We start from the raw sequence: 25,169 nt of genomic DNA, 5'->3' as shown, positions 1-25,169 counted from the left end.
AGAAGGCTGCTGGGGCTTGTAGATAGAAGGCTGCTGGGGCTTGTAGCTAGAAGGCTGCTGGGGCTGCTGCTGGGGCTTGTAGCTAGGCTGTTGCTGCTGCTGGGGCTTGTAGCTAGGATGTTGCTGCTGGGGATTGTAGCTTGGATGCTGCTGCTGCTGCTGCTGCTGGGGCTTGTCGCTAGGATGCTGCTGCTGCTGCGGCTGCGGCTGTTGCTGGTCGTAGCTAGGCTCCTGTGGCTTGTATCTAGAAGGCTGCTGCTGCTGCTGCTGGGGCTTGTAGCTAGGATGTTGCTGCTGCTGGGGCTTGTAGCTAGGATGTTGCTGCTGCTGCTGCTGGGGCTTGTAGCTTGGCTGCTGCTGCTGGGGCTTGTAGCTAGGCTGCTGCTGGGGCTTGTCGCTAGGATGCTGCTGCTGGGGCTTGTCGCTAGGATGCTGCTGTTGCTCCTGCTGCTGCTGCTGCTGGGGCTTGTAGCTAGGATGCTGCTGGTCGTAGCTAGGCTCCTGTGGCTTGTAGCTAGAAGGCTGCTGGGGCTTGTAGCTAGAAGGCTGCTGGGGCTGCTGCTGCTGCTGGGGCTTGTAGCTAGGCTGTTGCTGCTGCTGGGGCTTGTAGCTAGTATGTTGCTGCTGGGGATTGTAGCTAGGAAGTTGCTGCTGCTGGGGCTTGTAGCTAGGATGTTGCTGCTGCTGGGGCTTGTAGCTAGGATGTTGCTGCTGCTGGGGCTTGTAGCTAGGATGTTGCTGCTGCTGGGGCTTGTAGCTAGGATGTTGCTGCTGCTGGGGCTGCGGCTTGTAGCTAGGATGCTGCTGCTGGGGCTTGTCGCTAGGATGCTGCTGCTGGGGGTGGGGCTTGTAGCTAGGAGGTTGCTCTGGCTTGTAGCTAGGAGGTTGCTCTGGCTTGTAGCTAGGAGGCTGCTGCAGCCCATACGTAGGCATCTCCGGCTCAGCATATCCGATCCTGTAAGCTGTTATGCATACTTGTTAGCACATGGAAACCTGCCTATTTAAATCAATACTTTAGCCTGAACTCACCATACACTTGACACCCAACATCAAGGAGTAGAGACAATTGAAGTACCCTGTTATGTGAATAAAAACATATTTTAACATGTCCATGCCACTGATAACAAAATAAAGTACTCCAAAATAAAGAATTTACCTCATTATTAAAGCCATGGTTGAGGTGGCGAGCAACTGTAGTACGCCTGTGAGCCTGCCACTACAACTCCAGTGAAATGAGGAATGCTGCTGAAGCTTTATATAAGGATTCACATCTAATCCCATTCTGATCAGGCACTGATTGGTTTGAAACAAGGTGCAACTCAATCATAATCAGTGTGCCTAATGAGTTGGAACAGCAGACTTGACATCTATGCATGTTGTTCATGATGGAGTCCGCTGTTATCAGGATTATTAAACATGTATGATTGCACTTGAAGCACTCTTATAGAGCGGGAAAACTCTGGTGGTGTCAGATCCACGCAGTGTTTGGTAGCAAAGTAGATGTGGATAAGTGTGGCTAGTATTGATTAATCCACCCCCCACCTAGTGCTTAACTGGGGCTTATTCTTCCTTGGTCTAGTTGAGAGTATCCTGCTCCTGGTTGTAATATTTTGAGTATTACATGATGCTGCTTTAGTAGTAAAAAAGGACAGCTAATATTGACTGTAGTTCCTGGTGTTGAGTGTTGTGTTTCAGAGTGAGTGGGGGGCTCGACATCGTAGAGGAAGAGCTTATGTGACCAGACACCATCTCTAGGACCCTTTTAACATGGTATGGGCAGCCAGGTGAGAGGAGAAGCGGGCCAGGCCATTGAATGTTCTGGTAGTCATTTGACCACTTCCAGAGTAGTGCAACCTTTTGTATCTAAATTAGTGAACGTTTGAATTTCTGTATTGCCAGACGTGAATTTTAAAGAGGTGAATTCAAAACACATTCAGATGACGTCTTGAAATAAGGAGGCTGCTGCTCGTAGTTTGGGGGCTTCTGCTGGTGTTCAGGAAGCTGATGCGACTGGTAGCTAGATAAAGATCTAATAAAAAGATTCCATACTGAACTGTAGCGTTGCATTAGACCAAAGCAGCGGCTTCTGAATAGGCATCAAAATGGGTTTCTGCATTTGCTGCTGGCATTCAGCCTAGCCAATGACCAATTTGACCATTTAAAAGTGATATTTTTATTCTTTTGTCAAATTTGGACAGTAGAACCATGTCATGGCAGGAACACAATTGAGAACTTTATATCATTGAAGGATTTGATGGAATTTTCAATGAAGCAAAGGTACAGAATGCAAACTTCTGAGTTACTGCTTGTAGCTAGGATGTTGCTGCTGCTGGGGCTTGTAGCTAGGCTGCTGGGGCTTATAAATGGGATGTTGCTGCTGCTGGGGCTTGTAAATGGGATGTTGTTGCTGCTGCTGGGGCTTGTAGCTAGGATGTTGCTGCTGCTGCTGCTGCTGGGGCTTGTAGCTAGGCTGCTGGGGCTTATAAATGGGATGTTGCTGCTGCTGGGGCTTGTAAATGGGATGTTGTTGCTGCTGCTGCTGGGGCTTGTAGCTAGGATGTTGCTGCTGCTGCTGGGGCTGGGGCTTGTAAGTGGGATGTTGCTGCTGCTGCTGCTGGGGCTTGTAAATGGGATGTTGCTGCTGCTGCTGGGGCTTGTAGCTAGGATGTTGCTGCTGCTGCTGCTGGGGCTTGTAAGTGGGATGTTGCTGCTGCTGGGGCTTGTAAATGGGATGTTGCTGCTGCTGCTGGGGCTTGTAGCTGGGATGTTGCTGCTGCTGCTGGGGCTTGTAGCTGGGATGTTGCTGCTGCTGGGGCTTGTAGCTGGGATGTTGCTGCTGCTGGGGCTTGTCACTAGGATGCTGCTGCTGCTGCTGCTGCTGGGGCTTGTCGCTAGGATGCCGCTGCTGCTGCTGCTGGGGCTTGTCGCTAGGATGCTGCGGCTGTTGCTGGTCGTAGCTAGGCTCCTGTGGCTTGTAGCTAGAAGGCTGATGGGGCTTGTAAATGGGATGTTGCTGCTGGGGCTTGTAGCTAGGATGTTGCTGCTGGGGTTTGTCGCTAGGATGCTGCTGCTGGGGCTGTTGCTGGTCGTAGCTAGGCTCCTGTGGCTTGTAGCTAGAAGGCTTCTGGGGCTTGTAGCTAGGATGTTGCTGCTGCTGGGGCTTGTAGCTAGGATGTTGCTGCTGCTGATGGGGCTTGTAGCTAGGATGTTGCTGCTGCTGCTGCTGAGGCTTGTAGCTAGGATGTTGCTCCTGCTGGGGCTTGTAGCTAGGATGTTGCTGCTGGGGCTTGTAGCTAGGATGTTGCTGCTGCTGGGGCTGGGGATTGTAGCTAGGATGTTGCTGCTGCTGCTGGGGCTTGTAGCTAGGATGTTGCTGCTGCTGCTGGGGCTTGTAGCTAGGATGTTGCTGCTGCTGCTGCTGGGGCTTGTAGCTAGGATGCTGCTGCTGGGGCTTGTAGCTAGGCTGCTGCTGCTGGGGCTTGTCGCTAGGATGCTGCTGCTGGGGCTTGTCGCTAGGATGCTGCTGCTGCTCCTGCTGCTGCTGCGGCTGCTGGGGCTTGTAGCTAGGATGCTGCTGGTCGTAGCTAGGCTCCTGTGGCTTGTAGCTAGAAGGCTGCTGGGGCTTGTAGATAGAAGGCTGCTGGGGCTTGTAGCTAGAAGGCTGCTGGGGCTGCTGCTGGGGCTTGTAGCTAGGCTGTTGCTGCTGCTGGGGCTTGTAGCTAGGATGTTGCTGCTGGGGATTGTAGCTTGGATGCTGCTGCTGCTGCTGCTGCTGGGGCTTGTCGCTAGGATGCTGCTGCTGCTGCGGCTGCGGCTGTTGCTGGTCGTAGCTAGGCTCCTGTGGCTTGTATCTAGAAGGCTGCTGCTGCTGCTGCTGGGGCTTGTAGCTAGGATGTTGCTGCTGCTGGGGCTTGTAGCTAGGATGTTGCTGCTGCTGCTGCTGGGGCTTGTAGCTTGGCTGCTGCTGCTGGGGCTTGTAGCTAGGCTGCTGCTGGGGCTTGTCGCTAGGATGCTGCTGCTGGGGCTTGTCGCTAGGATGCTGCTGTTGCTCCTGCTGCTGCTGCTGCTGGGGCTTGTAGCTAGGATGCTGCTGGTCGTAGCTAGGCTCCTGTGGCTTGTAGCTAGAAGGCTGCTGGGGCTTGTAGCTAGAAGGCTGCTGGGGCTGCTGCTGCTGCTGGGGCTTGTAGCTAGGCTGTTGCTGCTGCTGGGGCTTGTAGCTAGTATGTTGCTGCTGGGGATTGTAGCTAGGAAGTTGCTGCTGCTGGGGCTTGTAGCTAGGATGTTGCTGCTGCTGGGGCTTGTAGCTAGGATGTTGCTGCTGCTGGGGCTTGTAGCTAGGATGTTGCTGCTGCTGGGGCTTGTAGCTAGGATGTTGCTGCTGCTGGGGCTGCGGCTTGTAGCTAGGATGCTGCTGCTGGGGCTTGTCGCTAGGATGCTGCTGCTGGGGGTGGGGCTTGTAGCTAGGAGGTTGCTCTGGCTTGTAGCTAGGAGGTTGCTCTGGCTTGTAGCTAGGAGGCTGCTGCAGCCCATACGTAGGCATCTCCGGCTCAGCATATCCGATCCTGTAAGCTGTTATGCATACTTGTTAGCACATGGAAACCTGCCTATTTAAATCAATACTTTAGCCTGAACTCACCATACACTTGACACCCAACATCAAGGAGTAGAGACAATTGAAGTACCCTGTTATGTGAATAAAAACATATTTTAACATGTCCATGCCACTGATAACAAAATAAAGTACTCCAAAATAAAGAATTTACCTCATTATTAAAGCCATGGTTGAGGTGGCGAGCAACTGTAGTACGCCTGTGAGCCTGCCACTACAACTCCAGTGAAATGAGGAATGCTGCTGAAGCTTTATATAAGGATTCACATCTAATCCCATTCTGATCAGGCACTGATTGGTTTGAAACAAGGTGCAACTCAATCATAATCAGTGTGCCTAATGAGTTGGAACAGCAGACTTGACATCTATGCATGTTGTTCATGATGGAGTCCGCTGTTATCAGGATTATTAAACATGTATGATTGCACTTGAAGCACTCTTATAGAGCGGGAAAACTCTGGTGGTGTCAGATCCACGCAGTGTTTGGTAGCAAAGTAGATGTGGATAAGTGTGGCTAGTATTGATTAATCCACCCCCCACCTAGTGCTTAACTGGGGCTTATTCTTCCTTGGTCTAGTTGAGAGTATCCTGCTCCTGGTTGTAATATTTTGAGTATTACATGATGCTGCTTTAGTAGTAAAAAAGGACAGCTAATATTGACTGTAGTTCCTGGTGTTGAGTGTTGTGTTTCAGAGTGAGTGGGGGGCTCGACATCGTAGAGGAAGAGCTTATGTGACCAGACACCATCTCTAGGACCCTTTTAACATGGTATGGGCAGCCAGGTGAGAGGAGAAGCGGGCCAGGCCATTGAATGTTCTGGTAGTCATTTGACCACTTCCAGAGTAGTGCAACCTTTTGTATCTAAATTAGTGAACGTTTGAATTTCTGTATTGCCAGACGTGAATTTTAAAGAGGTGAATTCAAAACACATTCAGATGACGTCTTGAAATAAGGAGGCTGCTGCTCGTAGTTTGGGGGCTTCTGCTGGTGTTCAGGAAGCTGATGCGACTGGTAGCTAGATAAAGATCTAATAAAAAGATTCCATACTGAACTGTAGCGTTGCATTAGACCAAAGCAGCGGCTTCTGAATAGGCATCAAAATGGGTTTCTGCATTTGCTGCTGGCATTCAGCCTAGCCAATGACCAATTTGACCATTTAAAAGTGATATTTTTATTCTTTTGTCAAATTTGGACAGTAGAACCATGTCATGGCAGGAACACAATTGAGAACTTTATATCATTGAAGGATTTGATGGAATTTTCAATGAAGCAAAGGTACAGAATGCAAACTTCTGAGTTACTGCTTGTAGCTAGGATGTTGCTGCTGCTGGGGCTTGTAGCTAGGCTGCTGGGGCTTATAAATGGGATGTTGCTGCTGCTGGGGCTTGTAAATGGGATGTTGTTGCTGCTGCTGGGGCTTGTAGCTAGGATGTTGCTGCTGCTGCTGCTGCTGGGGCTTGTAGCTAGGCTGCTGGGGCTTATAAATGGGATGTTGCTGCTGCTGGGGCTTGTAAATGGGATGTTGTTGCTGCTGCTGCTGGGGCTTGTAGCTAGGATGTTGCTGCTGCTGCTGGGGCTGGGGCTTGTAAGTGGGATGTTGCTGCTGCTGCTGCTGGGGCTTGTAAATGGGATGTTGCTGCTGCTGCTGGGGCTTGTAGCTAGGATGTTGCTGCTGCTGCTGCTGGGGCTTGTAAGTGGGATGTTGCTGCTGCTGGGGCTTGTAAATGGGATGTTGCTGCTGCTGCTGGGGCTTGTAGCTGGGATGTTGCTGCTGCTGCTGGGGCTTGTAGCTGGGATGTTGCTGCTGCTGGGGCTTGTAGCTGGGATGTTGCTGCTGCTGGGGCTTGTCACTAGGATGCTGCTGCTGCTGCTGCTGGGGCTTGTCGCTAGGATGCCGCTGCTGCTGCTGCTGCTGGGGCTTGTCGCTAGGATGCTGCGGCTGTTGCTGGTCGTAGCTAGGCTCCTGTGGCTTGTAGCTAGAAGGCTGATGGGGCTTGTAAATGGGATGTTGCTGCTGGGGCTTGTAGCTAGGATGTTGCTGCTGGGGTTTGTCGCTAGGATGCTGCTGCTGGGGCTGTTGCTGGTCGTAGCTAGGCTCCTGTGGCTTGTAGCTAGAAGGCTTCTGGGGCTTGTAGCTAGGATGTTGCTGCTGCTGGGGCTTGTAGCTAGGATGTTGCTGCTGCTGATGGGGCTTGTAGCTAGGATGTTGCTGCTGCTGCTGCTGAGGCTTGTAGCTAGGATGTTGCTCCTGCTGGGGCTTGTAGCTAGGATGTTGCTGCTGGGGCTTGTAGCTAGGATGTTGCTGCTGCTGGGGCTGGGGATTGTAGCTAGGATGTTGCTGCTGCTGCTGGGGCTTGTAGCTAGGATGTTGCTGCTGCTGCTGGGGCTTGTAGCTAGGATGTTGCTGCTGCTGCTGCTGGGGCTTGTAGCTAGGATGCTGCTGCTGGGGCTTGTAGCTAGGCTGCTGCTGCTGGGGCTTGTCGCTAGGATGCTGCTGCTGGGGCTTGTCGCTAGGATGCTGCTGCTGCTCCTGCTGCTGCTGCGGCTGCTGGGGCTTGTAGCTAGGATGCTGCTGGTCGTAGCTAGGCTCCTGTGGCTTGTAGCTAGAAGGCTGCTGGGGCTTGTAGATAGAAGGCTGCTGGGGCTTGTAGCTAGAAGGCTGCTGGGGCTGCTGCTGGGGCTTGTAGCTAGGCTGTTGCTGCTGCTGGGGCTTGTAAATGGGATGTTGCTGCTGCTGCTGGGGCTTGTAGCTGGGATGTTGCTGCTGCTGCTGGGGCTTGTAGCTAGGATGTTGCTGCTGCTGGGGCTTGTAGCTAGGATGTTGCTGCTGCTGGGGCTGCGGCTTGTAGCTAGGATGCTGCTGCTGGGGCTTGTCGCTAGGATGCTGCTGCTGGGGGTGGGGCTTGTAGCTAGGAGGTTGCTCTGGCTTGTAGCTAGGAGGTTGCTCTGGCTTGTAGCTAGGAGGCTGCTGCAGCCCATACGTAGGCATCTCCGGCTCAGCATATCCGATCCTGTAAGCTGTTATGCATACTTGTTAGCACATGGAAACCTGCCTATTTAAATCAATACTTTAGCCTGAACTCACCATACACTTGACACCCAACATCAAGGAGTAGAGACAATTGAAGTACCCTGTTATGTGAATAAAAACATATTTTAACATGTCCATGCCACTGATAACAAAATAAAGTACTCCAAAATAAAGAATTTACCTCATTATTAAAGCCATGGTTGAGGTGGCGAGCAACTGTAGTACGCCTGTGAGCCTGCCACTACAACTCCAGTGAAATGAGGAATGCTGCTGAAGCTTTATATAAGGATTCACATCTAATCCCATTCTGATCAGGCACTGATTGGTTTGAAACAAGGTGCAACTCAATCATAATCAGTGTGCCTAATGAGTTGGAACAGCAGACTTGACATCTATGCATGTTGTTCATGATGGAGTCCGCTGTTATCAGGATTATTAAACATGTATGATTGCACTTGAAGCACTCTTATAGAGCGGGAAAACTCTGGTGGTGTCAGATCCACGCAGTGTTTGGTAGCAAAGTAGATGTGGATAAGTGTGGCTAGTATTGATTAATCCACCCCCCACCTAGTGCTTAACTGGGGCTTATTCTTCCTTGGTCTAGTTGAGAGTATCCTGCTCCTGGTTGTAATATTTTGAGTATTACATGATGCTGCTTTAGTAGTAAAAAAGGACATAGCTAATATTGACTGTAGTTCCTGGTGTTGAGTGTTGTGTTTCAGAGTGAGTGGGGGGCTCGACATCGTAGAGGAAGAGCTTATGTGACCAGACACCATCTCTAGGACCCTTTTAACATGGTATGGGCAGCCAGGTGAGAGGAGAAGCGGGCCAGGCCATTGAATGTTCTGGTAGTCATTTGACCACTTCTAGAGTAGTGCAACCTTTTGTATCTAAATTAGTGAACGTTTGAATTTCTGTATTGCCAGACGTGAATTCAAAACACATTCAGATGACGTCTTGAAATAAGGAGGCTGCTGCTCGTAGTTTGGGGGCTTCTGCTGGTGTTCAGGAAGCTGATGCGACTGGTAGCTAGATAAAGATCTAATAAAAAGATTCCATACTGAACTGTAGCGTTGCATTAGACCAAAGCAGCGGCTCCTGAATAGGCATCAAAATGGGTTTCTGCATTTGCTGCTGGCATTCAGCCTAGCCAATGACCAATTTGACCATTTAAAAGTGATATTTTTATTCTTTTGTCAAATTTGGACAGTAGAACCATGTCATGGCAGGAACACAATTGAGAACTTTATATCATTGAAGGATTTGATGGAATTTTCAATGAAGCAAAGGTACAGAATGCAAACTTCTGAGTTACTGCTTGTAGCTAGGATGTTGCTGCTGCTGGGGCTTGTAGCTAGGCTGCTGGGGCTTATAAATGGGATGTTGCTGCTGCTGGGGCTTGTAAATGGGATGTTGTTGCTGCTGCTGCTGGGGCTTGTAGCTAGGATGTTGCTGCTGCTGCTGGGGCTTGTAGCTAGGATGTTGCTGCTGCTGCTGGGGCTGGGGCTTGTAAGTGGGATGTTGCTGCTGCTGCTGCTGGGGTTTGTAAATGGGATGTTGCTGCTGCTGCTGGGGCTTGTAGCTAGGATGTTGCTGCTGCTGGGGCTGGGGCTTGTAAGTGGGATGTTGCTGCTGCTGCTGGGGCTTGTAAATGGGATGTTGCTGCTGCTGCGGCTTGTAGCTGGGATGTTGCTGCTGCTGCTGGGGCTTGTAGCTGGGATGTTGCTGCTGCTGGGGCTTGTAGCTGGGATGTTGCTGCTGCTGGGGCTTGTAGCTGGGATGCTGCTGCTGCTGCTGCTGGGGCTTGTCGCTAGGATGCCGCTGCTGCTGCTGCTGGGGCTTGTCGCTAGGATGCTGCGGCTGTTGCTGGTCGTAGCTAGGCTCCTGTGGCTTGTAGCTAGAAGGCTGCTGGGGCTTGTAAATGGGATGTTGCTGCTGGGGCTTGTAGCTAGGATGTTGCTGCTGGGATTTGTCGCTAGGATGCTGCTGCTGGGGCTGTTGCTGGTCGTAGCTAGGCTCCTGTGGCTTGTAGCTAGAAGGCTTCTGGGGCTTGTAGCTAGGATGTTGCTGCTGCTGGGGCTTGTAGCTAGGATGTTGCTGCTGCTGATGGGGCTTGTAGCTAGGATGTTGCTGCTGCTGCTGCTGCTGAGGCTTGTAGCTAGGATGTTGCTCCTGCTGGGGCTTGTAGCTAGGATGTTGCTGCTGGGGCTTGTAGCTAGGATGTTGCTGCTGCTGGGGCTGGGGATTGTAGCTAGGATGTTGCTGCTGCTGCTGGGGCTTGTAGCTAGGATGTTGCTGCTGCTGCTGCTGCTGGGGCTTGTAGCTAGGATGTTGCTGCTGCTGCTGCTGCTGCTGCTGCTGGGGCTTGTAGCTAGGCTGCTGCTGCTGGGGCTTGTCGCTAGGATGCTGCTGCTGGGGCTTGTCGCTAGGATGCTGCTGCTGCTCCTGCTGCTGCTGCGGCTGCTGGGGCTTGTAGCTAGGATGCTGCTGGTCGTAGCTAGACTCCTGTGGCTTGTAGCTAGAAGGCTGCTGGGGCTTGTAGATAGAAGGCTGCTGGGGCTTGTAGCTAGAAGGCTGCTGGGGCTGCTGCTGCTGGGGCTTGTAGCTAGGCTGTTGCTGCTGCTGGGGCTTGTAGCTAGGATGTTGCTGCTGGGGATTGTAGCTTGGATGCTGCTGCTGCTGCTGGGGCTTGTCGATAGGATGCTGCTGCTGCTGCTGCGGCTGCGGCTGTTGCTGGTCGTAGCTAGGCTCCTTTGGCTTGTAGCTAGAAGGCTGCTGCTGCTGGGGCTTGTAGCTAGGATGTTGCTGCTGCTGGGGCTTGTAGCTAGGATGTTGCTGCTGCTGCTGCTGCTGGGGCTTGTAGCTAGGATGTTGCTGCTGCTGCTGCTGGGGCTTGTAGCTAGGCTGCTGCTGCTGGGGCTTGTAGCTAGGCTGCTGCTGCTGGGGCTTGTCGCTAGGCTGCTGCTGCTGGGGCTTGTCGCTAGGATGCTGCTGCTGCTCCTGCTGGGGCTTGTAGCTAGGATGCTGCGGGTCGTAGCTAGGCTCCTGTGGCTTGTAGCTAGAAGGCTGCTGGGGCTTGTAGATAGAAGGCTGCTGGGGCTTGTAGCTAGAAGGCTGCTGGGGCTGCTGCTGCTGCTGGGGCTTGTAGCTAGGCTGTTGCTGCTGCTGGGGCTTGTAGCTAGGATGTTGCTGCTGGGGATTGTAGCTTGGATGCTGCTGCTGCTGCTGCTGGGGCTTGTCGATAGGATGCTGCTGCTGCTGCTGCTGCGGCTGCGGCTGTTGCTGGTCGTAGCTAGGCTCCTGTGGCTTGTAGCTAGAAGGCTGCTGCTGCTGCTGCTGCTGCTGCTGCTGCTGCTGCTGCTGCTGCTGCTGCTGCTGCTGCTGGGGCTTGTAGCTAGGATGTTGCTGCTGCTGGGGCTTGTAGCTAGGATGTTGCTGCTGCTGCTGCTGGGGCTTGTAGCTTGGCTGCTGCTGCTGGGGCTTGTAGCTAGGCTGCTGCTGGGGCTTGTCGCTAGGATGCTGCTGCTGGGGCTTGTCGCTAGGATGCTGCTGCTGCTCCTGCTGCTGCTGCTGCTGCGGCTGCTGGGGCTTGTAGCTAGGATGCTGCTGGTCGTAGCTAGGCTCCTGTGGCTTGTAGCTAGAAGGCTGCTTGGGCTTGTAGATAGAAGGCTGCTGGGGCTTGTAGCTAGAAGGCTGCTGGGGCTGCTGCTGCTGCTGGGGCTTGTAGCTAGGCTGTTGCTGCTGCTGGGGCTTGTAGCTAGTATGTTGCTGCTGGGGATTGTAGCTAGGAAGTTGCTGCTGGGGCTTGTAGCTAGGATGCTGCTGCTGCTGGGGCTTGTAGCTAGGATGTTGCTGCTGCTGGGGCTTGTAGCTAGGATGTTGCTGCTGCTGGGGCTTGTAGCTAGGATGTTGCTGCTGCTGGGGCTTGTAGCTAGGATGTTGCTGCTGCTGGGGCTGCGGCTTGTAGCTAGGATGCTGCTGCTGGGGCTTGTCGCTAGGATGCTGCTGCTGGGGGTGGGGCTTGTAGCTAGGAGGTTGCTCTGGCTTGTAGCTAGGAGGTTGCTCTGGCTTGTAGCTAGGAGGTTGCTCTGGCTTGTAGCTAGGAGGTTGCTCTGGCTTGTAGCTAGGAGGTTGCTCTGGCTTGTAGCTAGGAGGCTGCTGCAGCCCATACGTAGGCATCTCCGGCTCAGCATATCCGATCCTGTAAGCTGTTATGCATACTTGTTAGCACATGGAAACCTGCCTATTTAAATCAATACTTTAGCCTGAACTCACCATACACTTGACACCCAACATCAAGGAGTAGAGACAATTGAAGTACCCTGTTATGTGAATAAAAACATATTTTAACATGTCCATGCCACTGATAACAAAATAAAGTACTCCAAAATAAAGAATTTACCTCATTATTAAAGCCATGGTTGAGGTGGCGAGCAACTGTAGTACGCCTGTGAGCCTGCCACTACAACTCCAGTGAAATGAGGAATGCTGCTGAAGCTTTATATAAGGATTCACATCTAATCCCATTCTGATCAGGCACTGATTGGTTTGAAACAAGGTGCAACTCAATCATAATCAGTGTGCCTAATGAGTTGGAACAGCAGACTTGACATCTATGCATGTTGTTCATGATGGAGTCCGCTGTTATCAGGATTATTAAACATGTATGATTGCACTTGAAGCACTCTTATAGAGCGGGAAAACTCTGGTGGTGTCAGATCCACGCAGTGTTTGGTAGCAAAGTAGATGTGGATAAGTGTGGCTAGTATTGATTAATCCACCCCCCACCTAGTGCTTAACTGGGGCTTATTCTTCCTTGGTCTAGTTGAGAGTATCCTGCTCCTGGTTGTAATATTTTGAGTATTACATGATGCTGCTTTAGTAGTAAAAAAGGACATAGCTAATATTGACTGTAGTTCCTGGTGTTGAGTGTTGTGTTTCAGAGTGAGTGGGGGGCTCGACATCGTAGAGGAAGAGCTTATGTGACCAGACACCATCTCTAGGACCCTTTTAACATGGTATGGGCAGCCAGGTGAGAGGAGAAGCGGGCCAGGCCATTGAATGTTCTGGTAGTCATTTGACCACTTCTAGAGTAGTGCAACCTTTTGTATCTAAATTAGTGAACGTTTGAATTTCTGTATTGCCAGACGTGAATTTTAAAGAGGTGAATTCAAAACACATTCAGATGACGTCTTGAAATAAGGAGGCTGCTGCTCGTAGTTTGGGGGCTTCTGCTGGTGTTCAGGAAGCTGATGCGACTGGTAGCTAGATAAAGATCTAATAAAAAGATTCCATACTGAACTGTAGCGTTGCATTAGACCAAAGCAGCGGCTCCTGAATAGGCATCAAAATGGGTTTCTGCATTTGCTGCTGGCATTCAGCCTAGCCAATGACCAATTTGACCATTTAAAAGTGATATTTTTATTCTTTTGTCAAATTTGGACAGTAGAACCATGTCATGGCAGGAACACAATTGAGAACTTTATATCATTGAAGGATTTGATGGAATTTTCAATGAAGCAAAGGTACAGAATGCAAACTTCTGAGTTACTGCTTGTAGCTAGGATGTTGCTGCTGCTGGGGCTTGTAGCTAGGCTGCTGGGGCTTATAAATGGGATGTTGCTGCTGCTGGGGCTTGTAAATGGGATGTTGTTGCTGCTGCTGCTGGGGCTTGTAGCTAGGATGTTGCTGCTGCTGCTGGGGCTTGTAGCTAGGATGTTGCTGCTGCTGCTGGGGCTGGGGCTTGTAAGTGGGATGTTGCTGCTGCTGCTGCTGGGGTTTGTAAATGGGATGTTGCTGCTGCTGCTGGGGCTTGTAGCTAGGATGTTGCTGCTGCTGGGGCTGGGGCTTGTAAGTGGGATGTTGCTGCTGCTGCTGGGGCTTGTAAATGGGATGTTGCTGCTGCTGCGGCTTGTAGCTGGGATGTTGCTGCTGCTGCTGGGGATGTAGCTGGGATGTTGCTGCTGCTGGGGCTTGTAGCTGGGATGTTGCTGCTGCTGGGGCTTGTAGCTAGGCTGCTGGGGCTTATAAATGGGATGTTGCTGCTGCTGCTGGGGCTTGTCGCTAGGATGTTGCTGCTGCTGCTGGGGCTGGGGCTTGTAAGTGGGATGTTGCTGCTGCTGCTGGGGCTTGTAAATGGGATGTTGCTGCTGCTGCGGCTTGTAGCTGGGATGTTGCTGCTGCTGCTGGGGCTTGTAGCTGGGATGTTGCTGCTGCTGGGGCTTGTAGCTGGGATGTTGCTGCTGCTGGGGCTTGTCACTAGGATGCTGCTGCTGCTGCTGCTGGGGCTTGTCGCTAGGATGCCGCTGCTGCTGCTGCTGGGGCTTGTCGCTAGGATGCTGCGGCTGTTGCTGGTCGTAGCTAGGCTCCTGTGGCTTGTAGCTAGAAGGCTGCTGGGGCTTGTAAATGGGATGTTGCTGCTGGGGCTTGTAGCTAGGATGTTGCTGCTGGGGTTTGTCGCTAGGATGCTGCTGCTGGGGCTGTTGCTGGTCGTAGCTAGGCTCCTGTGGCTTGTAGCTAGAAGGCTTCTGGGGCTTGTAGCTAGGATGTTGCTGCTGCTGGGGCTTGTAGCTAGGATGTTGCTGCTGCTGATGGGGCTTGTAGCTAGGATGTTGCTGCTGCTGCTGCTGCTGAGGCTTGTAGCTAGGATGTTGCTCCTGCTGGGGCTTGTAGCTAGGATGTTGCTGCTGGGGCTTGTAGCTAGGATGTTGCTGCTGCTGGGGCTGGGGATTGTAGCTAGGATGTTGCTGCTGCTGCTGGGGCTTGTAGCTAGGATGTTGCTGCTGCTGCTGCTGGGGCTTGTAGCTAGGATGTTGCTGCTGCTGCTGCTGGGGCTTGTAGCTAGGCTGCTGCTGCTGGGGCTTGTCGCTAGGCTGCTGCTGCTGGGGCTTGTCGCTAGGCTGCTGCTGCTGCTCCTGCTGCTGCTCCTGCTGCTGCTGCGGCTGCTGGGGCTTGTAGCTAGGATGCTGCTGGTCGTATCTAGGCTCCTGTGGCTTGTAGCTAGAAGGCTGCTGGGGCTTGTAGATAGAAGGCTGCTGGGGCTTGTAGCTAGAAGGCTGCTGGGGCTGCTGCTGCTGCTGGGGCTTGTAGCTAGGCTGTTGCTGCTGCTGGGGCTTGTAGCTAGGATGTTGCTGCTGGGGATTGTAGCTTGGATGCTGCTGCTGCTGCTGCTGCTGCTGGGGCTTGTCGATAGGATGCTGCTGCTGCTGCGGCTGCGGCTGTTGCTGGTCGTAGCTAGGCTCCTGTGGCTTGTAGCTAGAAGGCTGCTGCTGCTGCTGCTGCTGGGGCTTGTAGCTAGGATGTTGCTGCTGCTGGGGCTTGTAGCTAGGATGTTGCTGCTGCTGCTGCTGGGGCTTGTAGCTTGGCTGCTGCTGCTGGGGCTTGTAGCTAGGCTGCTGCTGGGGCTTGTCGCTAGGATGCTGCTGCTGGGGCTTGTCGCTAGGATGCTGCTGCTGCTCCTGCTGCTGCTGCTGCTGCGGCTGCTGGGGCTTGTAGCTAGGATGCTGCTGGTCGTAGCTAGGCTCCTGTGGCTTGTAGCTAGAAGGCTGCTGGGGCTTGTAGATAGAAGGCTGCTGGGGCTTGTAGCTAGAAGGCTGCTGGGGCTGCTGCTGGGGCTTGTAGCTAGGCTGTTGCTGCTGCTGGGGCTTGTAGCTAGTATGTTGCTGCTGGGGATTGTAGCTAGGAAGTTGCTGCTGCTGGGGCTTGTAGCTAGGATGCTGCTGCTGCTGGGGCTTGTAGCTAGGGTGTTGCTGCTGCTGGAGTTTGTCACTAGGATGCTGCTGCTGCTGGTCGTAGCTAGGCTCCCGTGGCTTGTAGCTAGAAGGCTCCTGGGGCTTGTAGCTAGAAGGCTCCTGGGGCTTGTAGCTAGAAGGCTGCAGCTGCTGCTGCTGCTGGGGCTTGTAGCTAGGATGTTGCTGCTGCTGCTACAGCTGGGCCTGGGGCTTGTAGCTAGGATGCTTGTAGCTTGGATGCTGCGGCTGCGGCTGGGGCTTGTAGCTAGGATGCTGCTGGGGCTTGTAGCTAGGATGCTGCTGGGGCTGCTGCGGCTTGTAGCTAGGATGTTGCTGCTGCTGGGGCTTGTAGCTAGGATGTTGCTGCTGGGGCTTGTAGCTAGGATGTTGCTGCTGCTGCTGGGGCTTGTAGCTAGGATGTTGCTGCTGCTGGGGCTTGTAGCTAGGATGTTACTGCTGCTGGCGCTTGTAGCTAGGATGTTGCTGCTGCTGGGGCTTGTAGCTAGGATGTTGCTGCTGCTGGGGCTTGTAGCTAGGATGTTGCTGCTGCTGGGGCTTGTAGCTAGGATGTTGCTGCTGCTGGGGCTTGTAGCTAGGATGTTGCTGCTGCTGGGGCTTGTCGCTAGGATGTTGCTGCTGCTGGGGCTTGTAGCTAGGATGTTGCTGCTGCTGGGGCTTGTAGCTAGGATGTTGCTGCTGCTGGGGCTGCGGCTTGTAGCTAGGATGCTGCTGCTGGGGCTTGTAACTAGGATGCTGCTGCTCCTGGGGCTTGTAGCCAAGATGCTGCTGCTGGGGCTCGTAGCTAGGATGCTGCTGCTGCTGGCATTCAGCCTAGCCAATGACCAATTTGACCATTTAAAAGTGATATTTTTATTATTTTGTCAAATTTGGATAGTAGAACCATGTCATGGCAGGAACACAATTGAGAACTTTATATCGTTGAAGGATTTGATGGAATTTTCAATGAAGCAAAGGTACAGAATGCAAACTTCTCAACTTCTGAGTTACTGCTTGTGACTAGGAGAATGCTGCTGCTTGGGCTTGTAGCTAGGATGCTTGTAGCTTGGATGCTGCGGCTGTGGCTGGGGCTTGTAGCTAGGATGCTGCTGGGGCTTGTAGCTAGGATGTTGCTGCTGCTTGCTGCTGCAGCCCATACGTAGGCATCTCCGGCTCAGCATATCCGATTCTGTAAGCTGTTATGCATACTTGTTAGCACATGGATACCTGCCTATTTAAATTAATACTTCAGCCTGAACTCACCATGTACTTGACAGCCCACATCAAGGAGTAGAGACAATTGAAGTACCCTGTTATATGAATAAAAACATATTTTAACATGTCCATGCCACTGATAACAAAATAAAGTACTCCAAAATAAAGAATTTACCTCATTATTAAAGCCATGGTTGAGGTGGCGAGCAACTGTAGTACGCCTGTGAGCCTGCCACTACAACTCCAGTGAAATGAGGAATGCTGCTGAAGCTTTATATAAGGATTCACATCTAATCCCATTCTGATCAGGCACTGATTGGTTTGAAACAACGTGCAACTCAATCATAATCAGTGTGCCTAATGAGTTGGAACAGCAGACTTGACATCTATGCATGTTGTTCATGATGGAGTCCGCTGGTATCAGGATTATTAAACATGTATTATTGCACTGGAAGCACTCTGATAGAGCGGGAAAACCCTATGGTGTCAGAGATCCACGCAGTGTTTGGTAGCAAAGTAGATGTGGATAAGTGTGGCTAGTATTGATTAATCCACCCCCCACCTAGTGGTTAACTGGGGCTTATTCTTCCTTGGTCTAGTTGAGAGTATCCTGCTCGTAATATTTTGAGTATTACATGATGCTGCTTTAGTAGTTAAAAAGGACATAGCCAATATTGTTCCCGGTGTTGAGTGTTGTGTTTCAGAGTGAGTGGGGGGCTCGACATCGTAGAGGAAGAGCTTATGTGACCAGACACCATCTCTAGGACCCTTTTAACATGGTATGTGCAGCCAGGTGAGAGGAGAAGCGGGCCAGGCCATTGAATGTTCTGGTTGTCATTTGACCACTTCTAGAGTAGTGCAACCTTTTGTATCTAAATTAGTGAACGTTTGAATTTCTGTATTGCCAGACGTGAATTTTAAAGAGGTGAATTCAAAACACATTCAGATGACGTCTTGAAATAAGGAGGCTGGTGTTCAGGAAGCTGATGCGGCTGGTAGCTAGATACTAAAGATCCAATAAAAAGACTCCATACTGAACTGTAGCGTTGCATTAGACCAAAGCAGCGGCTCCTGAAAAGGCATCAAAATGGGTTTCTGCATTTGCTGCTGGCATTCAGCCTAGCCAATGACCAATTTGACCATTTAAAAGTGATTTTTTTTATTCTTTTGTCATATTTGGACAGTAGAACCATGTCATGGCAGGAACACAATTGAGAACTTTATATCATTGAAGGATTTGATGGAATTTTCAATGAAGCAAAGGTACAGAATGCAAACTTCTGAGTTACTGCTTGTAGCTAGGATGTTGCTGCTGCTGGGGCTTGTAGCTAGGCTGCTGCTGCTGGGGCTTATAAATGGGATGTTGCTGCTGCTGGGGCTTATAAATGGGATGTTGCTGCTGCTGGGGCTTATAAATGGGATGTTGTTGCTGCTGGGGCTGGGGCTTGTAGCTAGGATGCTTGTAGCTTGGATGCTGCGGTTGCGGCTGGGGCTTGTAGCTAGGATGCTGCTGGGGCTTGTAGCTAGGATTTTGCTGCTGCTGCTGCAGGGGCTTGTAGCTAGGATGTTGCTGCTGCTGCTGCGGCGGCTTGTAGCTAGGATGCTGCTGCTGGGGCTTGTGGCTAGGATGCTGCTGCTGCGGCTTGTAGCTAGGATGTTGCTGCTGCGGCTGCTGCTGGGGCTGCTGGGGCTTGTAGCTAGGATGTTGCTGCTGCTGGGGCTTGTAGCTGCTGCTGCTGCTGGGGCTTGTAGCTAGGATGTTGCTGCTGGGGCTTGTAGCTAGGATGTTGCTGCTGCTGGGGCTGGGGCTTGTAAGTGGGATGTTGCTGCTGCTGCTGGGGCTTGTAAATGGGATGTTGCTGCTGCGGCTTGTAAATGGGATGTTGCTGCTGCTGGGGCTTGTAAATGGGATGTTGCTGCTGCTGGGGCTTGTAAACGGGATGCTGCTGCTGCTGGGGCTTGTCGCTAGGATGCTGCTGCTGTTGCTGGTGGTCGTAGCTAGGATGCTGCTGCTGTTGCTGGTGGTCGTAGCTAGGCTCCTGTGGCTTGTAGCTAGGCTGCTGCTGCTGCTGCTGCTGCTGCTGCTGCTGGGGCTTGTAAATGGGATGTTGCTGCTGGGGCTTGTAGCTAGGATGCTGCTGCTGGGGCCGTTGCTGGTCGTAGCTAGGCTCCTGTGGCTTGTAGCTAGAAGGCTTCTGGGGCTTGTAGCTAGGATGTTGCTGCTGCTGCTGCTGCTGCTGCTGGGGCTTGTAGCTAGGATGTTGCTGCTGCTGCTGCTGATGGGGCTTGTAGCTAGGATGTTGCTGCTGCTGCTGCTGCTGATGGGGCTTGTAGCTAGGATGTTGCTGCTGCTGCTGCGGCTTGTAGCTAGGATGTTGCTGCTGCTGGGGCTTGTAGCTAGGATGTTGCTGCTGCTGGGGCTTGTAGCTAGGATGTTGCTGCTGCTGCTGGGGATTGTAGTTAGGATGTTGCTGCTGCTGCTGGGGATTGTAGCTAGGATGTTGCTGCTGCTGCTGGGGCTTGTAGCTAGGATGTTGCTGCTGCAGATGGGGCTTGTAGCTAGGCTGCTGCTGCTGGGGCTTGTAGCTAGGCTGCTGCTGCTGGGGCTTGTAGCTAGGCTGCTGCTGCTGGGGCTTGTCGCTAGGATGCTGCTGCTGGGGCTTGTCGCTAGGATGCTGCTGCTGCTGCTGGTAGCTAGGATGCTGCTGGTCGTAGCTAGGCTCCTGTGGCTTGTAGCTAGAAGGCTGCTGGGGCTTGTAGATAGAAGGCTGCTGGGGCTTGTAGCTAGAAGGCTGCTGGGGCTGCTGCTGCTGCTGGGGCTTGTAGCTAGGCTGTTGCTGGGGCTTGTAGCTAGGATGTTGCTGCTGGGGATTGTAGCTAGGATGTTGCTGCTGCTGGGGCTTGTAGCTAGGATGTTGCTGCTGCTGGGGCTTGTAGCTAGGATGTTGCTGCTGCTGGGGCTTGTAGCTAGGATGTTGCTGCTGCTGGGGCTTGTCGCTAGGATGTTGCTGCTGCTGGGGCTTGTCGCTAGGATGTTGCTGCTGCTGGGGCTGCGGCTTGTAGCTAGGATGCTGCTGCTGGGGCTTGTCGCTAGGATGCTGCTGCTGGGGGTGGGGCTTGTAGCTAGGAGGTTGCTCTGGCTTGTAGCTAGGAGGTTGCTCTGGCTTGTAGCTAGGAGGTTGCTCTGGCTTGTAGCTAGGAGGCTGCTGGGGCTGCTGCTGGGGCTTGTAGCTAGGCTGTTGCTGGGGCTTGTAGCTAGGATGTTGCTGCTGGGGATTGTAGCTAGGATGTTGCTGCTGCTGGGGCTTGTAGCTAGGATGTTGCTGCTGCTGGGGCTTGTAGCTAGGATGTTGCTGCTGCTGGGGCTTGTAGCTAGGATGTTGCTGCTGCTGGGGCTTGTAGCTAGGATGTTGCTGCTGCTGGGGCTTGTCGCTAGGATGTTGCTGCTGCTGGGGCTGCGGCTTGTAGCTAGGATGCTGCTGCTGGGGCTTGTCGCTAGGATGCTGCTGCTGGGGGTGGGGCTTGTAGCTAGGAGGTTGCTCTGGCTTGTAGCTAGGAGGTTGCTCTGGCTTGTAGCTAGGAGGTTGCTCTGGCTTGTAGCTAGGAGGCTGCTGCAGCCCATACGTAGGCATCTCCGGCTCAGCATATCCGATCCTGTAAGCTGTTATGCATACTTGTTAGCACATGGAAACCTGCCTATTTAAATCAATACTTTAGCCTGAACTCACCATGCACTTGACACCCAACATCAAGGAGTAGAGACAATTGAAGTACCCTGTTATGTGAATAAAAACATATTTTAACATGTCCATGCCACTGATAACAAAATAAAGTACTCCAAAATAAAGAATTTACCTCATTATTAAAGCCATGGTTGGGGTGGCGAGCAACTGTAGTACGCCTGTGAGCCTGCCACTACAACTCCAGTGAAATGAGGAATGCTGCTGAAGCTTTATATAAGTATTCACATCTAATCCCATTCTGATCAGGCACTGATTGGTTTGAAACAAGGTGCAACTCAATCATAATCAGTGTGCCTAATGAGTTGGAACAGCAGACTTGACATCTATGCATGTTGTTCATGATGGAGTCCGCTGGTATCAGGATTATTAAACATGTATGATTGCACTTGAAGCACTCTTAAAGAAAGGGAAAACCCTGGTGGTGTCAGAGATCCACGCAGTGTTTGGTAGCAAAGTAGATGTGGATAAGTGTGGCTAGTATTGATTAATCCACCCCCCACCTAGTGGTTAACTGGGGCTTATTCTTCCTTGGTCTAGTTGAGAGTATCCTGCTCCTGGTTGTAATATTTTGAGTATTACATGATGCTGCTTTAGTAGTAAAAAAGGACATAGCCAATATTGTTCCCGGTGTTGAGTGTTGTGTTTCAGAGTGAGTGGGGGGCTCGACATCGTAGAGGAAGAGCTTATGTGACCAGACACCATCTCTAGGACCCTTTTAACATGGTATGGGCAGCCAGGTGAGAGGAGAAGCGGGCCAGGCCATTGAATGTTCTGGTAGTCATTTGACCACTTCTAGAGTAGTGCAACCTTTTGTATCTAAATTAGTGAACGTTTGAATTTCTGTATTGCCAGACGTGAATTTTAAAGAGGTGAATTCAAAACACATTCAGATGACGTCTTGAAATAAGGAGGCTGCTGCTCGTAGTTTGGGGGCTTCTGCTGGTGTTCAGGAAGCTGATGCGACTGGTAGCTAGATAAAGATCTAATAAAAAGATTCCATACTGAACTGTAGCGTTGCATTAGACCAAAGCAGCGGCTCCTGAATAGGCATCAAAATGGGTTTCTGCATTTGCTGCTGGCATTCAGCCTAGCCAATGACCAATTTGACCATTTAAAAGTGATATTTTTATTCTTTTGTCAAATTTGGACAGTAGAACCATGTCATGGCAGGAACACAATTGAGAACTTTAAATCATTGAAGGATTTGATGGAATTTTCAATGAAGCAAAGGTACAGAATGCAAACTTCTGAGTTACTGCTTGTAGCTAGGATGTTGCTGCTGCTGCTGCTGGGGCTTGTAGCTAGGCTGCTGGGGCTTATAAATGGGATGTTGCTGCTGCTGGGGCTTGTAAATGGAATGTTGTTGCTGCTGCTGCTGGGGCTTGTAGCTAGGATGTTGCTGCTGCTGCTGGGGCTGGGGCTTGTAAGTGGGATGTTGCTGCTGCTGCTGCTGGGGCTTGTAAATGGGATGTTGCTGCTGCTGCTGGGGCTTGTAGCTAGGATGTTGCTGCTGCTGCTGGGGCTGGGGCTTGTAAGTGGGATGTTGCTGCTGCTGCTGGGGCTTGTAAATGGGATGTTGCTGCTGCTGCGGCTTGTAGCTGGGATGTTGCTGCTGCTGCTGGGGCTTGTAGCTGGGATGTTGCTGCTGCTGGGGCTTGTGGCTGGGATGTTGCTGCTGCTGGGGCTTGTAGCTGGGATGTTGCTGCTGCTGGGGCTTGTCACTAGGATGCTGCTGCTGCTGGGGCTTGTCGCTAGGATGCCGCTGCTGCTGCTGCTGGGGCTTGTCGCTAGGATGCTGCGGCTGTTGCTGGTCGTAGCTAGGCTCCTGTGGCTTGTAGCTAGAAGGCTGCTGGGGCTTGTAAATGGGATGTTGCTGCTGGGGCTTGTAGCTAGGATGTTGCTGCTGGGGTTTGTCGCTAGGATGCTGCTGCTGGGGCTGTTGCTGGTGCTGGTCGTAGCTAGGCTCCTGTGGCTTGTAGCTAGAAGGCTTCTGGGGCTTGTAGCTAGGATGTTGCTGCTGCTGGGGCTTGTAGCTAGGATGTTGCTGCTGCTGATGGGGCTTGTAGCTAGGATGTTGCTGCTGCTGCTGCTGCTGCTGAGGCTTGTAGCTAGGATGTTGCTCCTGCTGGGGCTTGTAGCTAGGATGTTGCTGCTGGGGCTTGTAGCTAGGATGTTGCTGCTGCTGGGGCTGGGGATTGTAGCTAGGATGTTGCTGCTGCTGCTGGGGCTTGTAGCTAGGATGTTGCTGCTGCTGCTGCTGGGGCTTGTAGCTAGGATGTTGCTGCTGCTGCTGCTGGGGCTTGTAGCTAGGCTGCTGCTGCTGGGGCTTGTCGCTAGGCTGCTGCTGCTGGGGCTTGTCGCTAGGCTGCTGCTGCTCCTGCTGCTGCTGCTGCGGCTGCTGGGGCTTGTAGCTAGGATGCTGCTGGTCGTAGCTAGGCTCCTGTGGCTTGTAGCTAGAAGGCTGCTGGGGCTTGTAGATAGAAGGCTGCTGGGGCTTGTAGCTAGAAGGCTGCTGGGGCTGCTGCTGCTGCTGGGGCTTGTAGCTAGGCTGTTGCTGCTGCTGGGGCTTGTAGCTAGGATGTTGCTGCTGGGGATTGTAGCTTGGATGCTGCTGCTGCTGCTGCTGGGGCTTGTCGATAGGATGCTGCTGCTGCTGCGGCTGCGGCTGTTGCTGGTCGTAGCTAGGCTCCTGTGGCTTGTAGCTAGAAGGCTGCTGCTGCTGCTGCTGCTGCTGCTGCTGGTAGCTAGGATGTTGCTGCTGCTGGGGCTTGTAGCTAGGATGTTGCTGCTGCTGCTGCTGGGGCTTGTAGCTTGGCTGCTGCTGCTGGGGCTTGTAGCTAGGCTGCTGCTGGGGCTTGTCGCTAGGATGCTGCTGCTGGGGCTTGTCGCTAGGATGCTGCTGCTGCTCCTGCTGCTGCTGCTGCGGCTTGTAGCTAGGATGCTGCTGGTCGTAGCTAGGCTCCTGTGGCTTGTAGCTAGAAGGCTGCTGGGGCTTGTAGATAGAAGGCTGCTGGGGCTTGTAGCTAGAAGGCTGCTGGGGCTGCTGCTGCTGCTGGGGCTTGTAGCTAGGCTGTTGCTGCTGCTGGGGCTTGTAGCTAGTATGTTGCTGCTGGGGATTGTAGCTAGGAAGTTGCTGCTGCTGGGGCTTGTAGCTAGGATGCTGCTGCTGCTGGGGCTTGTAGCTAGGATGTTGCTGCTGCTGGGGCTTGTAGCTAGGATGTTGCTGCTGCTGGGGCTTGTAGCTAGGATGTTGCTGCTGCTGGGGCTTGTAGCTAGGATGTTGCTGCTGCTGGGGCTGCGGCTTGTAGCTAGGATGCTGCTGCTGGGGCTTGTCGCTAGGATGCTGCTGCTGGGGGTGGGGCTTGTAGCTAGGAGGTTGCTCTGGCTTGTAGCTAGGAGGTTGCTCTGGCTTGTAGCTAGGAGGTTGCTCTGGCTTGTAGCTAGGAGGTTGCTCTGGCTTGTAGCTAGGAGGTTGCTCTGGCTTGTAGCTAGGAGGTTGCTCTGGCTTGTAGCTAGGAGGCTGCTGCAGCCCATACGTAGGCATCTCCGGCTCAGCATATCCGATCCTGTAAGCTGTTATGCATACTTGTTAGCACATGGAAACCTGCCTATTTAAATCAATACTTTAGCCTGAACTCACCATACACTTGACACCCAACATCAAGGAGTAGAGACAATTGAAGTACCCTGTTATGTGAATAAAAACATATTTTAACATGTCCATGCCACTGATAACAAAATAAAGTACTCCAAAATAAAGAATTTACCTCATTATTAAAGCCATGGTTGAGGTGGCGAGCAACTGTAGTACGCCTGTGAGCCTGCCACTACAACTCCAGTGAAATGAGGAATGCTGCTGAAGCTTTATATAAGGATTCACATCTAATCCCATTCTGATCAGGCACTGATTGGTTTGAAACAAGGTGCAACTCAATCATAATCAGTGTGCCTAATGAGTTGGAACAGCAGACTTGACATCTATGCATGTTGTTCATGATGGAGTCCGCTGTTATCAGGATTATTAAACATGTATGATTGCACTTGAAGCACTCTTATAGAGCGGGAAAACTCTGGTGGTGTCAGATCCACGCAGTGTTTGGTAGCAAAGTAGATGTGGATAAGTGTGGCTAGTATTGATTAATCCACCCCCCACCTAGTGCTTAACTGGGCTTATTCTTCCTTGGTCTAGTTGAGAGTATCCTGCTCCTGGTTGTAATATTTTGAGTATTACATGATGCTGCTTTAGTAGTAAAAAAGGACATAGCTAATATTGACTGTAGTTCCTGGTGTTGAGTGTTTCAGAGTGAGTGGGGGGCTCGACATCGTAGAGGAAGAGCTTATGTGACCAGACACCATCTCTAGGACCCTTTTAACATGGTATGGGCAGCCAGGTGAGAGGAGAAGCGGGCCAGGCCATTGAATGTTCTGGTAGTCATTTGACCACTTCTAGAGTAGTGCAACCTTTTGTATCTAAATTAGTGAACGTTTGAATTTCTGTATTGCCAGACGTGAATTTTAAAGAGGTGAATTCAAAACACATTCAGATGACGTCTTGAAATAAGGAGGCTGCTGCTCGTAGTTTGGGGGCTTCTGCTGGTGTTCAGGAAGCTGATGCGACTGGTAGCTAGATAAAGATCTAATAAAAAGATTCCATACTGAACTGTAGCGTTGCATTAGACCAAAGCAGCGGCTCCTGAATAGGCATCAAAATGGGTTTCTGCATTTGCTGCTGGCATTCAGCCTAGCCAATGACCAATTTGACCATTTAAAAGTGATATTTTATTCTTTTGTCAAATTTGGACAGTAGAACCATGTCATGGCAGGAACACAATTGAGAACTTTAT

The 25,169-nt window shown here is 51.9% G+C and overlaps 3 protein-coding genes and 1 long non-coding RNA gene across 4 annotated transcripts; all 4 read right to left on the bottom strand.

Moving 5' to 3' along the window:
* Positions 1-5,759: 5,759 nt before the first annotated feature.
* LOC130372394 (adhesive plaque matrix protein-like) lies at positions 5,760-7,890 on the bottom strand. The gene is made up of 3 exons (XM_056578382.1): positions 7,822-7,890; positions 7,695-7,741; positions 5,760-7,627 (listed from the first exon to the last, which is right to left on the bottom strand). Exons 1-3 carry the CDS (start codon positions 7,836-7,838, stop codon positions 5,907-5,909), a joined length of 1,785 nt encoding a protein of 594 aa, XP_056434357.1. The 5' UTR covers positions 7,839-7,890; the 3' UTR covers positions 5,760-5,906.
* A 792-nt stretch (positions 7,891-8,682) lies between these two features.
* Positions 8,683-12,111, bottom strand: LOC130372389 (adhesive plaque matrix protein-like). Its single transcript, XM_056578374.1, has 3 exons — positions 12,043-12,111; positions 11,916-11,962; positions 8,683-11,848 (listed from the first exon to the last, which is right to left on the bottom strand). The coding sequence occupies exons 1-3, from the start codon at positions 12,057-12,059 to the stop codon at positions 8,952-8,954; spliced, it is 2,961 nt and encodes a 986-aa protein (XP_056434349.1). The 5' UTR covers positions 12,060-12,111; the 3' UTR covers positions 8,683-8,951.
* Positions 12,112-16,232: 4,121 nt separating this feature from the next.
* LOC130372398 (uncharacterized) lies at positions 16,233-16,832 on the bottom strand. The gene is made up of 3 exons (XR_008893326.1): positions 16,758-16,832; positions 16,631-16,677; positions 16,233-16,563 (listed from the first exon to the last, which is right to left on the bottom strand). It is a non-coding gene; the product is annotated as an uncharacterized LOC130372398 (long non-coding RNA).
* Positions 16,833-21,438: 4,606 nt separating this feature from the next.
* LOC130372392 (adhesive plaque matrix protein-like) lies at positions 21,439-24,161 on the bottom strand. The gene is made up of 3 exons (XM_056578380.1): positions 24,093-24,161; positions 23,966-24,012; positions 21,439-23,898 (listed from the first exon to the last, which is right to left on the bottom strand). The coding sequence occupies exons 1-3, from the start codon at positions 24,107-24,109 to the stop codon at positions 21,578-21,580; spliced, it is 2,385 nt and encodes a 794-aa protein (XP_056434355.1). The 5' UTR covers positions 24,110-24,161; the 3' UTR covers positions 21,439-21,577.
* Positions 24,162-25,169: the final 1,008 nt, after the last annotated feature.

This window comes from Gadus chalcogrammus, chromosome 19 (genome assembly GCF_026213295.1).
Source record: "Gadus chalcogrammus isolate NIFS_2021 chromosome 19, NIFS_Gcha_1.0, whole genome shotgun sequence".
In the NCBI taxonomy this organism is placed as follows: Eukaryota; Metazoa; Chordata; class Actinopteri; order Gadiformes; family Gadidae; genus Gadus; species Gadus chalcogrammus.
This window is presented reverse-complemented; position numbering and strand designations above follow the sequence as displayed.

Coding starts and splice junctions, on each gene's coding strand:
- LOC130372394 (XM_056578382.1), bottom strand. Junction 7,628..7,694: donor TGTTGGGTGTCAAGTGTATG/GTGAGTTCAGGC, acceptor TATGCATAACAG/CTTACAGGATCGGATATGCT.
- LOC130372389 (XM_056578374.1), bottom strand. Junction 11,849..11,915: donor TGTTGGGTGTCAAGTGTATG/GTGAGTTCAGGC, acceptor TATGCATAACAG/CTTACAGGATCGGATATGCT.
- LOC130372392 (XM_056578380.1), bottom strand. Junction 23,899..23,965: donor TGTTGGGTGTCAAGTGTATG/GTGAGTTCAGGC, acceptor TATGCATAACAG/CTTACAGGATCGGATATGCT.